The sequence below is a fragment of the Catharus ustulatus genome, chromosome 8 (genome assembly GCF_009819885.2).
Source record: "Catharus ustulatus isolate bCatUst1 chromosome 8, bCatUst1.pri.v2, whole genome shotgun sequence".
Classification (NCBI taxonomy): Eukaryota; Metazoa; Chordata; class Aves; order Passeriformes; family Turdidae; genus Catharus; species Catharus ustulatus.
This window is the reverse complement of record NC_046228.1, coordinates 4,839,307-4,852,128: the sequence shown is the minus strand read 5'-3', so window position 1 is coordinate 4,852,128 and position 12,822 is coordinate 4,839,307. Positions and strand designations below refer to the sequence as shown.

General features: G+C 43.5%; 1 protein-coding gene across 7 annotated transcripts in view; it reads right to left on the bottom strand.

Annotated features, from left to right (window-relative positions):
* FGFR2 (fibroblast growth factor receptor 2) overlaps positions 1 to 12,822 on the bottom strand; it is an 81,543-nt gene that overhangs the window by 5,206 nt on the left and 63,515 nt on the right. For all 7 annotated transcript variants that reach the window (XM_033066315.2, XM_033066314.2, XM_033066313.2 and 4 more), the window contains 8 exons: positions 12,624 to 12,775; positions 9,909 to 10,030; positions 9,174 to 9,284; positions 8,262 to 8,452; positions 5,429 to 5,551; positions 4,070 to 4,140; positions 2,217 to 2,354; positions 1,373 to 1,478 (listed from right to left, as the gene is read on the bottom strand). In XM_033066315.2, the coding sequence (XP_032922206.1) occupies positions 1,373 to 1,478; positions 2,217 to 2,354; positions 4,070 to 4,140; positions 5,429 to 5,551; positions 8,262 to 8,452; positions 9,174 to 9,284; positions 9,909 to 10,030; positions 12,624 to 12,775 (1,014 nt within the window). The remainder of the gene's footprint in view (positions 1 to 1,372; positions 1,479 to 2,216; positions 2,355 to 4,069; positions 4,141 to 5,428; positions 5,552 to 8,261; positions 8,453 to 9,173; positions 9,285 to 9,908; positions 10,031 to 12,623; positions 12,776 to 12,822) is intronic.

Sequence of the window (12,822 nt, the reverse complement as noted above, 5' to 3'; positions counted from 1 at the left end):
GGAATTGCAGCCCAGAACCTCCCTCTTGAATTTGCAAACACATATGCAGTCCAAGCCACCCAGCCCACCTCCAATTGGTCTTGTGAAATCATACATGAATTAGGCAGGAGATGCAGGCAGTACTGGATGAGGTGGAAATGCCAACAGGACACAGAGCTGCATCCACAACTCCATGGGGACAGCCTATTCCTGCCACCCTTCTCAGCCAGCCCTGAAGGTGCCACTTTTTACACTAAGCCTTAAAAACAGAACCCAGATAAATTTACAGCTGCTACTAAAGCCAAAGTATCTTTTTCAGCCAGATCTACTGGGCAAATGATGATCATAAAAAATGCCATCTCTTCAGTGAGGTTCTGCTGTCATCTCCATTGTGAAAAGGCTTTCCAAAAACTGCTCCATAATCCATTTTTTATTTCTCTGACAATTCTAAAAAATGAGAACATAATGTTGAGGAGCCACATAGAGTGATTCAAGTCTCTTTTTTTTCTACAACGAAGCAATAACAAATTTTGAAAAGGTCAAATCAAGTTGTTGCAACTTTCCTGTGTAGCTGCCTTGGGTTTTTTTTTGCTCCTGTTAAACATTTTATTTCTCAGAAGTAATAGAAATTTGTAGAATATTTCTGGGACACCAAGTATTTTCTCTCAAAAGAAACTTCCACCAAAAGAATCAACATTTCCATCACTTGTGATTTTCCTCAAAGGTGCATGTGGTTCAGTGATAAGAGGACTGATTCCTGTGTGAATACCCTAATCAGTGTGTTCCTTGCTAAAACTAATAATATCTCAGACCTCTGAAAGATCTCTTCAAATAAAACCTTTCTGCATTCACATAGCCCAACCTGAAGCAGAGCTAGGCAGGACCTTTGGATAATTGGATGGCTGTTTGCACATCCCCTGTGGGTCCTCACTCCCTCCACAGAGAGCTATTTCAGTGAACCTAATTCACTCTCAAACACATCATCTGAAATCTGCCATTGACGGTTTCTCCTCTTCTGACCTACATAGCATGGCTGGGAATCAAACTGAGGCAGAAAATGAGAGCCACCACGAGCCCCACATCCCTCCCTCACGTGCAATTCCTGCTGAAACACAAACACTGCCCCTCAACCTGCCACATGCAGTCCCTCAGCACTAAAAACATCCAGAGATGCAGCGAGAAGTAAACAAAAACTCCTCAAAGATGTGTTTCTTTTTAGTTACATAATTCCAGGCATAATGGCAAGAGACTGAGGATTTCATAGGATACGCAGTTCAGCTGCATGTAACCTCAGAGGACAATGACAAACAGAACAAGAAAGTGAACTTGAGCAGGATTTCATAATTGAATAAATTCCATCTGTCCCCTGAACCATTTTTCCTGGTTTACCTACCTCATTAGTTGTGAGAGTGAGAATCCGGTCCAAGTCCTCCACCAACTGCTTGAAAGTGGGTCTGTGGGAAGGCACAGCATGCCAGCAATCTCTCATCATCATATAGCTGTAAGAAACACACATTTGCTGGGATTAATTAAAATCAGGCATCCTCCTCACAACCCTTTCCATGCACAGCCAGTGCTGCCCTTCACGAGGAGAGCAGGGAGCACACAGAGTTCTGCTCATGGACCACTGAACCCCCAGCATCCCTGGGCAGCATCCCTGACCCACAGGGGCTTTCCACTCCTGTCTCTCCCTTGCTCAGGGTCTGAATTGCCTTCTAGTGGGCCCAGTTCTGTGGCCCAGCAATTCCAAGGCATTAAATTACAATACTTCTTGCATGTTGGGGATTGCAGTCTTTGTGAAGAAATTAAAATTAAATATTGTTAAGGTCTGTATGGAAATACCTGAAATCACACTCCCCACACCAGCAGGAGATAATGCTGTGTTAACACAGAAGTTCCCAGATGCATTTTGCTGTGTACATTACTGGTATGTACAACATGTATGAATTTCCACATTAGAAACACTGAAATCAAATTTAGGTGTAAAAACACTGGCAGAGACTGGCTTGTAGATGATTTCTTCTTTCTGCAATAGGATCACAGCAGGGTGTGCAAAGAAGCATCCTCTGCCAAGCATTTCCTGAAACCTTTTCCTCACACATCTATACCCTCACCAACACCCACAATTTTAGAGGTGAGCACTGTGGAAGTGTTTGATTCTGCTGGGGTAGCATTAAACACGTGAATGCAGCAGAGCTGTGCCCCCCAGCCCTGGGACAGCAAGGCAGGCTCCTTACAGTTCATTGGTGCAGTTGGCAGGTTTGTCCATCCGGTGCCCTTCCTTAAGCAGCTTAAAAAGTTCCTCCACTGGGATTCCTGGGTAGGGCGACCCTCCTAAGGTGAAGATCTCCCACATTAACACACCAAACGACCAGCTGCAAATCAAAGAGACAGCTGCATTAGTGGATCTGCTGGGAACAGACAATCCCACCCCTCCTGGAGATGTCTGAGCCAGGTCTGCCTGCCCACAGCAGCACAGGGGTCTGGGAAGGGCATCACATGCATGGACAGCATTTAGGGTGGGGACTGACCCCAGCATATTCCCAAATATCCTCTTTTCTTCTGTCTCTGAGCACCCAGCACTGCATCTTCACAGCTTAATGACTTACAGAGCACTCACAGCTCAGCTGGGGTGCAATTATGTGGCAGGATATTTTGGAAAAAGCAGACTGTTCAAAACAAAAATATTTTGCGTCACCCTGCCTTTCTTTATTTTTTTTTTCCTTTTGTTGTTAACTTCTGCTAGGAAATGAAGGGGGATAATTTTTAAGCCAGTTTTCCTGCCTCATCCTGCCTGGCTGGCACGCTGGGGCTCTCTGGCAGGCAGCTCTGCCAGGTGAGCACCAGCACAGAGCCTGTGCTGGCTCCCCAGCTCCTCTGCAGCTCCCCCAGCACGGCATTTCAGTAAACTGTTTGCACAAACTTACAATAATATTATCTTTAGCCATCTTCAAAGCCACCATGGGGCCAAGAGTCTCCAAGTCCCAGCACTGAAATCCTCGTGCTCCCTGGCTGCTGAGCAGCTCAGGCTGACTCTCAGTCCTGAGCCAGTGAAGTGGTTTACTTCACATTCACTTAAATATTTTGCCAAGATGTTATTTTAAAACACAAGTTTGATCCACCCTTAACCTGTGTATATAGTTTCCTTTGTAAATGATGTAGAGATGGCAGGAAACGCCTCAGTAAATGATTTTCTTAAGGAGAGAACAGTCTGGAAACTGCAGCCAGGTTAAAGAAAGATGAAATACTTCTTATTTTCTCCATGCTGCCCTTTTCCTTTTTAACCCTGCACTGACTTGCATAACCTTCTGCATCTCAGCTGGGAAGCATCCAGCCCTTTACAGTTAACAGTTTTTCTTGGAGAAATAAAAAACAGGATCTTCATCTGTATTGCATAAGAAATACACGTCTACTTCAAGCACAATGCACACAGAACTGTAATAGGAAGCAGAATAAACCCTGAGCAGTTGCATCAGCCAATGGCTCTGTGCACACATTAAAAGATTTTTGAAGTGTCAGAGTCCAATGATTTCCTATTACATGTGAAGCACTGCTGGGAAGGAACACCACTTCTGAAAATCCGAGAAAACTTTTCCAGCACGCCCAGCCTACGTTTTACTGCACCAAATCTTAGCACAGATTTTTATAAAAAGTTTTCAGGAACTTTCCTTTTTTTTTTTTTAATATTCTTTTCTCTCTCTCTCTCCTTTTATTTTTTTAAACCTGAAGGAAGTCCAGAGTATGTCAAAAGGCAAGCAAATTAGATAGACTCTTTGTAGCTGCACATCCGTAAATAAGTTCAAGGGGGGAACTTCCGCAGTGACAGAAGGAGGTTAGCATTTTCCACCTTTCATGTGCTTTGAAGCTGGGCAGATTAGTAACAGAGCACTGGTTAGCAGTCTACCATAAAATCCTCACTTTCTAAGGGCAAGTCCTGTTCCATCTATTAATATGTGAAACAGAATGAAAACTCTTAAAGGTAAAGGACAACAGCAAAACACACATGAAATATCCCAAACTTTAACAAACACAGAGCAAAACAACCCCCTCCTTCCCACCCCCAATGCCCCACTGAAACCTGGCCACTTACACATCACTTTGATGTGTGTAAACTCTGTCAAACAGAGCTTCTGGAGCCATCCACTTCACTGGAAGCCGTCCCTGTGAGTTTGGAGAGGAAGAGAAATTAAAATGGCAGCAATTTACAGGAAGATTTCTCTAAGAGCTGCCTGCTAACACAAACCAGCACATCATTTACCTCTAGCATTTTCAGTGAGAAGATAGTAAGATGGGATAAAATACAGAGACTGTTATAAAAATGGATATAAGCATTTAAGATAAAATTAAAAGCATTGAGTTTTCCCAAAAATTTCCCAGACTGCTTGCTAGGAGAATGATAGGATAAGCAGATCAAAATCAAAAGTATCATTCTGCTATGGTTCTTTAAAGACAAAAAAGCCCACAATTAATAAACTTCTGAAAAACAGGCTTGTTTGCAAAAATAAATTGATTACTAAACCCAAGAGTTTTGTTTTCCTGAACCTTTTTCAGTGACCCAAAGCTCACAGTCAGAGCTGCCTGTTGCTTTGCACACACAGAGCCTGGGAATTGCAGAGTCTGAAATGAAGAAGGTTCAATCCCCTCCAGCACTACTGCACAGGGTGGTTCTGGCTTTTGGAAGTTGGCAGATGTTACCATTAAAATGCCACTAATCACTCAGTGATTTTCATAAATAAGCCACTTAACATGATTGTTAATAAGAAGTCTTATTTATACAAATAAAATCTCTAGAACTCAATGGGTTCTGCAGAGCTCCCATCAAAACCCAAGTGCAGTTCAGCAGGACCTTAAGAGATCCCCTGAGGAGGTGTAAGGAGTTCAAGCCAGGTATCAATGCTACATCCCAGATGTTTTATCTTCCTCATTTGGTACAGGCTAATCAGCAGAACAGTGACAGTGTGGGGAGTACAAATGAGTTTTCTCTGTCTCTAGCCCCACTTTGAGATCACCACCACAACCTGTCCCTAACAAGACAGGCACAGGCAGAAGGCTGGATGTGACAACACCACAAGTAAAGAGGTTTTTTTGTTGTGGTTGTTGCTGGCATTGTTTGTGCAGTGCATTTCAAGATTTCAGCTGGGTGCTAAACCAGCTGGGATCAACAGGAATATTTCCACTTCTCACAACGGACTGGAGTCAGGGAGAGAATTTAAAAAAGTTCTTGTATTTTAGTATTTCTAATGCTCCAACATGCAGCCTCTTTGCTTATCTTTTTAACCAACTATCACTGTAAGAGGAGACAAATGCTCATGCCCTTGATCCCTGCTCTTTTGTCTGGGATGAAAAGTGAGGCTGCTTACAAGGAGCCCATTAAGTTTACAACCATAGCTCTGAAATGAATCACTGAAAGAAATGCTTGTTTCCAGAGATTAGAAAACCATCCACTTACATTAGTAGTCTTTTTATAATAATCTATATTGTTGATGTCTCTGGCTAAACCAAAGTCTGCTATTTTCATGACGTTGTTTTCGGTTACCAAAACATTTCTTGCGGCCAAGTCTCGATGGATGCACTGGAAACAAAAAAGAAGGAAAAAAATAGCCCACTGAAATAAACTGCTGCAAAAGTGGAAGTGCTTCAACATCATAACTAAATCTCCTTTATAGATTTTAACCTAAATGGCCAGGTGGGAAAGCCACACATTCACTACAAGTCTGTGAAATAAGATTTTCCTAATTACTGCACTCCATCCCCTCAGCTGGTGTTTCCAAGCTGAACAATGGCCCTAAGAAGTGTCTTAGAAAGTCCTGGTCTGCCTAAATCTTGTATTTTTGCTAAGGCTGAAAGCTGGGTGGTGGTCCAAGATGTGCCAAGCATCTCCTTTGCATGTGCCCAGGTACAGGTACTGCAGTTTCATCAGAAATAGTTAATGAACATTTTGTTAATGATATTGTCTCACCAGAGATAAAACCTGGCATCCACTCTGAATCAGTGCAACTGTTTTTAATATTAAAGATATTAATGTAATTGTCAGCAGGATGTCTAGGGTGTGCATAATTACTTCAACCACAAGACTATAAAAATGCAATTATGAAAATTTAAAAGAAACCCTAAAACAATCAGGGCTTGTTTGTTTTTAAGACAGTTTTGATACGGAAACTAAGCCTATTACCTCCTAGAGATGTTTCCTTCATGTCAGCATTATCCTGACACTGAGGGGACTCTGTGGCTGCTCTGGGTACTATTCCTGTGTTCAGGTAGCTTTATTAGGGTTGATACAAGGTGGCAATGGGGCCATGGTAATTGCATGGCACTGCATTTTGGATCCCAGCAGGATACTTTATTTATTTTCAACTTAAATATATTTTTCCCCCTCTTTAATTTTGGATAACTCTTGATGTTGTATGTTTTATTTCAGTATGTGCATAGACACACTACAAAAAGCTATACAACAGAGTGGGTTTTTTCTTGCTCTTTTACTTGCCCCAGCAATCTGCTGAGATCTCTTATCCCACATGGATAAAATGAAGTCTCTGCTGCTCACTGCCATGGCCAGGAAAAACCTGCTCCTCATGAGCACAGGACCAGACAGCAGTGCATGATTTCAGCATCCCATCAGTCCTCTAATCAGCAATGCTGTGGTGGCAGAAACAACAGGGGCCAAGCTTCCTACTTTTAAAAAGCATCCATTCAACTTTGGAAATGGGATACTGTTTGTAAGTACAACTGCTTGTAAGGCAAAAACTGCTGGTGAGGCAAAGGGTAGGTGAGCAAACACCACCTCTAGCATTTTCTGTATTGAAGTCTCAGTGATTGAAATAACAGGAGCACTCCCTGCTCACAGCCCAGGCATGATGGCAATCCCATGGGAAGAGCAGCTCTCATTATTGCAGCTCATAAATGGGTCCCTAAGGGGAGAAGAAGGGGTGGAACACAAACTGAAGTGGGGGGATACCTGGAGCACAGGAATGCACAGCTCTGCTCTGTGCTGCCCCTGCTCCCCTCTGCCTTGGCCAAAGCCTCTCACTCTGTCCAGCTCAGCACAGCACCAAACAAGTGCTTTTGCAAACAAAAAGGGCTGCAGTGGCTCTTTGGAGTGTCCTACAGCAGCACTTCAGAGCTCCTCAGGAGGACACTTGCTCTCAAGACGGCCAATGAAAAGATTTATGTTTTCCTTTCACACCAGCTCTATTTTCTTGGGACATGGCCCACTGCCAGGCAGGAGTTGCATTAATCTCAGGAAGAGATATCCTGAGGTGTGGCACCTAATCAATACCCCTGCTTTACTCCATCAGAAGTTTTGCCTTGCTGTCACGCACGTCACCCTGCCGACCCTGCTGCGCTAAGATTTACTGCTTCAAAACAAAATAATAAAAGCAAAACTAAACCTGGATTCCCTCTCTTCCCCAACCCCTACAAGTGCAGAAAAAATAATATCAAAATCATGACTCCACACAAGAGGAATGGAGGGTTACACTCAGCCCTGGTCTTTGGTTAAAAACAGCTCCATACTTGGGAGTGGACATGACTGGAAATCGGTATAAATCCCACTCCACACCCTGCAGGAAGCACTTATCACTGGTATCTGCTGCTCTGGTTTAGCCTTTGGGTCCAAACATCACCCAGGGTATCCAGGATTGCTCATCCACCAAGCCACAGTATGTTTACAGAGTTAGTTATACAGGGCAATTTAAGGTTTTATAACTATAATTTAATCAAGAAGAAATGTCTGAAGACAGATTTTAGGAATAAGTGTCTGGGAACATGACAGGATAAATAAATTCTTTCAACAAGCTCACTCTCCTGAAAACAGCAGTTTTAAGTAAAGTGATAATTTAAGTGACTAATACACTCCTCTCATTTTTGCCTCTTCTGCCCACTCTTTTTGCCCTGGTGTCTTGGGTCTTGTCAACCCTGCCTGGTTTTATTTTGTAAGTTCTTCCAGCCACCACACTCATTTGTTTTACACCATGATGTGAAAGGATTAGGTTGGTTTGACTGGAGACAGAAGGCAAACAGAGTGGAGTGATGTGCAATCTGTGATCACCTGTGCTTATGGATTCAAACTGCAAATATATGCACAGTGTTTACCTGGAATGATCCACCCCAGGCCTCATTTGAGCAATATTGCTAAACAAAGATGAAAAAGCTTTCAGTGCATGAGGGTGTGAGGGGTGTGGATGACACAACCTGATTGAGACTGCTCCCAGCAAATTCTCGAAAGCGAGACGAGGACAAAACCAAACTGGAAACAAGAGTTGTATTTGCTGAGTTCCACCTACTTTTTGGGAAGCCAGGTACTCCATGCCTCGTGCCAGCTGGTAGGTGCAGGACACCAGGTCCTTGAATGTCATCTGCTCCTCGGGCACCCTGTTGATGTCGAAGGAGTACTCCATGCCGGGCGGGCGGCGCGCCCGCAGGTACTCCCGCAGGTTCCCCTTGGAGGCATATTCCACTATCACATACAGGGGGCCTTGGGGTGAGAGAACCACAGGAAAAGCAAGGTCAGGCACCAGGCTGATTTTGATTTAATTTTTTTTTTTTTTAATGTAAAGAAGCTTTTAGCGCGCTATAATAAATGAACTGAATGGATAAAATGGGGAAGCGGTAAGCACGGCTTTAAAAGAAAATAAAAGGTTTGGATATGGGGAAGTGACTGCTCAAAGTTCCACAGCTGGATTAATTAGTGCTTTAAAATACCTAAACCCTGTCCCAGTGCCTGCTCCTTTCAGACTACACCATGTGTACTGAAAACAAATATTTTCAATTAAAAAATACCCTGAGACTTCCAAAAAAGGGAAAGCACTTCTTAATTTTTTTTTGTTTTAATTTCCAGAGTGGTGTGCCATCCTGCATCACTTTACATGGTGTAATTAGCTTTTCCAAGAGTGAAAGTGCTCATTTCAATTTTGGGCAATTCAGAACAGCACACATAGGTAAAGGCCCTGCAAAAGGTCATTTGTTCCTTACAGCAAGGGATTAGAGAGTTTTCATATGATATAGGACCCTTTCTCATATTAAGGCTGCAACTATAATGAGAAACAGAAGTTAAAATATTGCTGTTAAGCTACAGAAATACCTCAAAATCCTATCACGGCATGACTGCTTCCTTGAAACCTCTTGAAAAATTATGATTAATGAGACTTTCACAGACCAGTTGGAAAGCCCTGGTTTACTTTCTTTTCTCTACTCACCATCCTGGGTACAGGCTCCAAGAAGATTGATGATATTTTTATGTTTCCCAATCATTTTCATCATCTCCATCTCTGACACCAGGTCAGACAGGTCTTTTTCTGTGGCATCATCTGTAGAAGACACAGGTTCAGTTCATGTATTTTAGTGTGCCAGCCTGAGATTCACCAGCAATGCTCACCAGTTGGTATAAAATAAGTGTGGCTCAAAATGCAGAATATGGGATTTTTTTTTTCCAGTTTACACTGCACATCATATATTATGTATCACTAAAAAATAGTCTCAGCCTTTTAGGTGGACTGACCAACTGTTCAGTGTTAATTTAAGCAGCAGCACAGTGAGATCAGACATTAAAAAGCTGTTCTTAGCTATCAAACCTCCAATAACACTGCCTCTCCTGCAAACTAACCTTACAATTAAATTCAAAATAAATAAGCACCAACCACCTGGACTGAATGGGCTGGGATCTACACAGGGATAGCCTCTGACATGAAATAACTGAAAGCAGAGACCCACACGATGCTAATCCATCTCCTGGCTCCCCCATCCTGGCTGCCCAAGATAAACAGGCTGTCAAGGTGCAGATTTACACCCCAGACTGCTGAAGGCTGAGGTCAGCTATGTGCTCTTTGACCCACCCCACCACGATGACAGAGTTCAGATGCCACAAAAGAAAATTCTGTGGCTGAGAGCTGCCATAATGCCCCTTCTGATCCCTAATCACCCAATTTTCTTACCTTTCAACATCTTCACTGCCACGGTCACTGCCTCCTTTGGCCGGTCCTTGTCAATCCCCACCGCTTCAGCCATGACCACTTGTCCAAAGCAGCCTTCTCCCAGGGGTTTGCCCAGCGTCAGCCTGGAGGAGCAAACAGCAGATCAACACACAGCATCTGCTGGAGGGGTGCAGTCACTGAAATTCCAGGCAAAATATAAAAAACTTTTCAGCAATTTGCTGCAGCATGAGGCGTTCATCATATGGAACCAATAAGGGCTGGGGTGCGCGCTGGTTTTTGTGCACACCAGGGTTTGTTTCCTTAGGGGTGGTGGAGGGAGCATCCCAGAAAGGCACATCAGTCACTAAACCCAGCTCTTCAAGCTCTGCTCAAGGCTGCACTTGATGGCTTGTGGGGAGATGCAGTGTGCAGAGCTTCCAAAGAGCAGCAGAGCGTGGATGGAACTGGGGAGCAGCCAGCAACAGGCAGCTCCTCCCGTCACTGTAACACCTCTGGTCATCTCTGTCTGCACACTGACCCCAAGGAGATGACAGCAAAGTTTCAGCCACAGGGGCTGTTCCTTGGTTGCAGCGCTTTGCAGCCACAAGAGTCTTGGCTGAGGGGACCAGAAGGTTCCTCCTGCTAAGAGAGGGGAAGCAGAGACTGGGAAAAACAAACTCTGCTGCAATCACAGCACCAACATCAAACCCTCCTAAAAGGAGCAGTGGGCTCTGCAGAATGCACTTGGTGGGGCATGTTCCTGGTTGCAAAACCTGCTCAGATCTAAGAGAGACACAGAGATGTCAATCTCAGCTTCATGAGGAGAAAGAGATTAAATAAAAAGGAAACTTAAAAGCCTCTGTGCAATCTTTTTGATTCCAGCCTAAGTGCTCCAGGGCCAGGGCCAGAGCCAGGCTCCTTTACTTGCAGAGAGAGGTGATGTGACATCCAGCAGCAGTGCTGTAGCAGGAATCAGGCAGGATGCTCAGTGAGTGTGATTCTGATAATGTTACCCAACATAGGGGCCAGATTCAGACAAGCATTTTTATAAACAAATTCTAAAGGATGTGACTTTCCATGGTCAGCAGGAGGATTTCACAGATATCACAGATGTAGGGACTCATTTTAAAAGCATGGACACCTGCCTTCCACCATGAAAGTCCAGGGAGAGGCTGGCATTTCATCCCATCAGCAGAAATGTTAGATGAGGGCTAAGTGGTTTGAAACCCAGCTTATCTGCTTGGGCACAGGACAGAAATGAGGTGGCTCCTCTGAGGGCAACCAGCTCATGTCACAAGTGGGCTCTGGCTTGGTGGGAATTCCTTGAGCTGTTTTGGATTGGTTTCTAAAGCAAATGCAAGTTTTAAAAAGGTGCAAAGACTGAAGGGCAGCATATGCTCTGCTGAGGTCACCCTGTGTTTTCTCCAGAACTAAAACTGAATTTAGGGTCTTGGCAGAGAACAAACATTTGCATTGGAAACTGGTTAATTTATGTGCTATTGCCCTGCTAGGACCAAAGTAACAAACCCCTCATTGTGTGCCTGCTGCCCCCCAGCCTAATAAACTGCCTCTAAATAGCCTCCTTTCATTGCAAATCTGCTCCACCTACATTTGTGCTGAACACTGGGTTTAAATGTTTAGCAACTCTAAAATTTTCCCCATTTATGTATCCCCCCAGGGCATGGGCTGACAGCAGCACATATACAGGCCCCCACTGTTGACCAGAATGCTGCAGGTGGCAATTACAGCTTTTACTCTGGTTTTCAGCTAAACCAATCAAATAATTTCCAGAACAGCTATCAGAAGGCTCAGGATTACAGTTCCTCTATTCAAAAGTTAGAACCCTGAACTTCCAGAGACAACTGTCCATGATAAAAGCTGTTATTTTCCTCAAAACCACCTAAAGACTTCTTAAAGCTAGCACTAATTCTCATAAATAATCATGGTTCTACCTGTGTTAACATTTTCTCTCTCTTATGCATGTCTTTATTTATATTAAGCAATATGGTTACAGTTTTAATTAGATTATCCAAAAGCTCACTTTGCTTGTTAGTCAATAGACTTTGAAGAAAATATATATAGCCACATGAATTTGAATACATCAAAATTCAGCATGCTCTGCTCAAACTCAACATTTTAAGCCACAGAGACTGCATGTACATGCATCCCACATGCAAAATGTTCCCCGAAATTAAAACCAATCATCTCCATTAATACACCAACTCAACACCAAATCCTACCCAGAGTCGTGACAGAAAGAAAAGATTGTCCAATAGCATAATTTAGATTTTCTCTATCTCCTACATATTGTATTGCCTGTTTTTTTAAATATTAGCCACTTAAGTAGTCGACTATGAAACATGCTTTAATGGTCAGAGGTATTGCTTGGGGAAATCACTGCCCTTCAACAGTGCTTGCATGTGGATATTTTTCTCAGTCTGAATTTTCCTAACTCATTTCCTAACAGAGGAGCACTACATTTTCACAGAGCATCTAAAAAACCTGCAAGAAATCTGAAAATACAACTGGGACTGCAGGCAGAAGAAATTTAGTTTCTATTTAACTCCAACTGATTTCAGACAATTGAACTGAATCTTGACCTTCAGAGCAGCTTCAGGTAACTGAGATTTTTCCTTAAACCAGAGAAACCCTGGGGGACACGAGGAGAGATGCTCCCCCCCGTGCAGTTTAAGGTTATTCAGACATGCCAAGTGTCAGAGGGAGCAAACCACGTACTTATCTCTTGGGAACTCCCACTTTGGGTCTTCTGGCAGCTCATACTCAGAGACCCCTGCCAGCATGGGGGCATCAGCAGTGGAGGAGAGGCGGGTGGTGATCCTCACCAGAGGAGTGTTGGAGTTCATGGAGGAGCTCGAGTCGGCCGACACCTGTGGTTGCAATGCAAGATGCAACAAGAGAAAAAAAAGATGGAGAT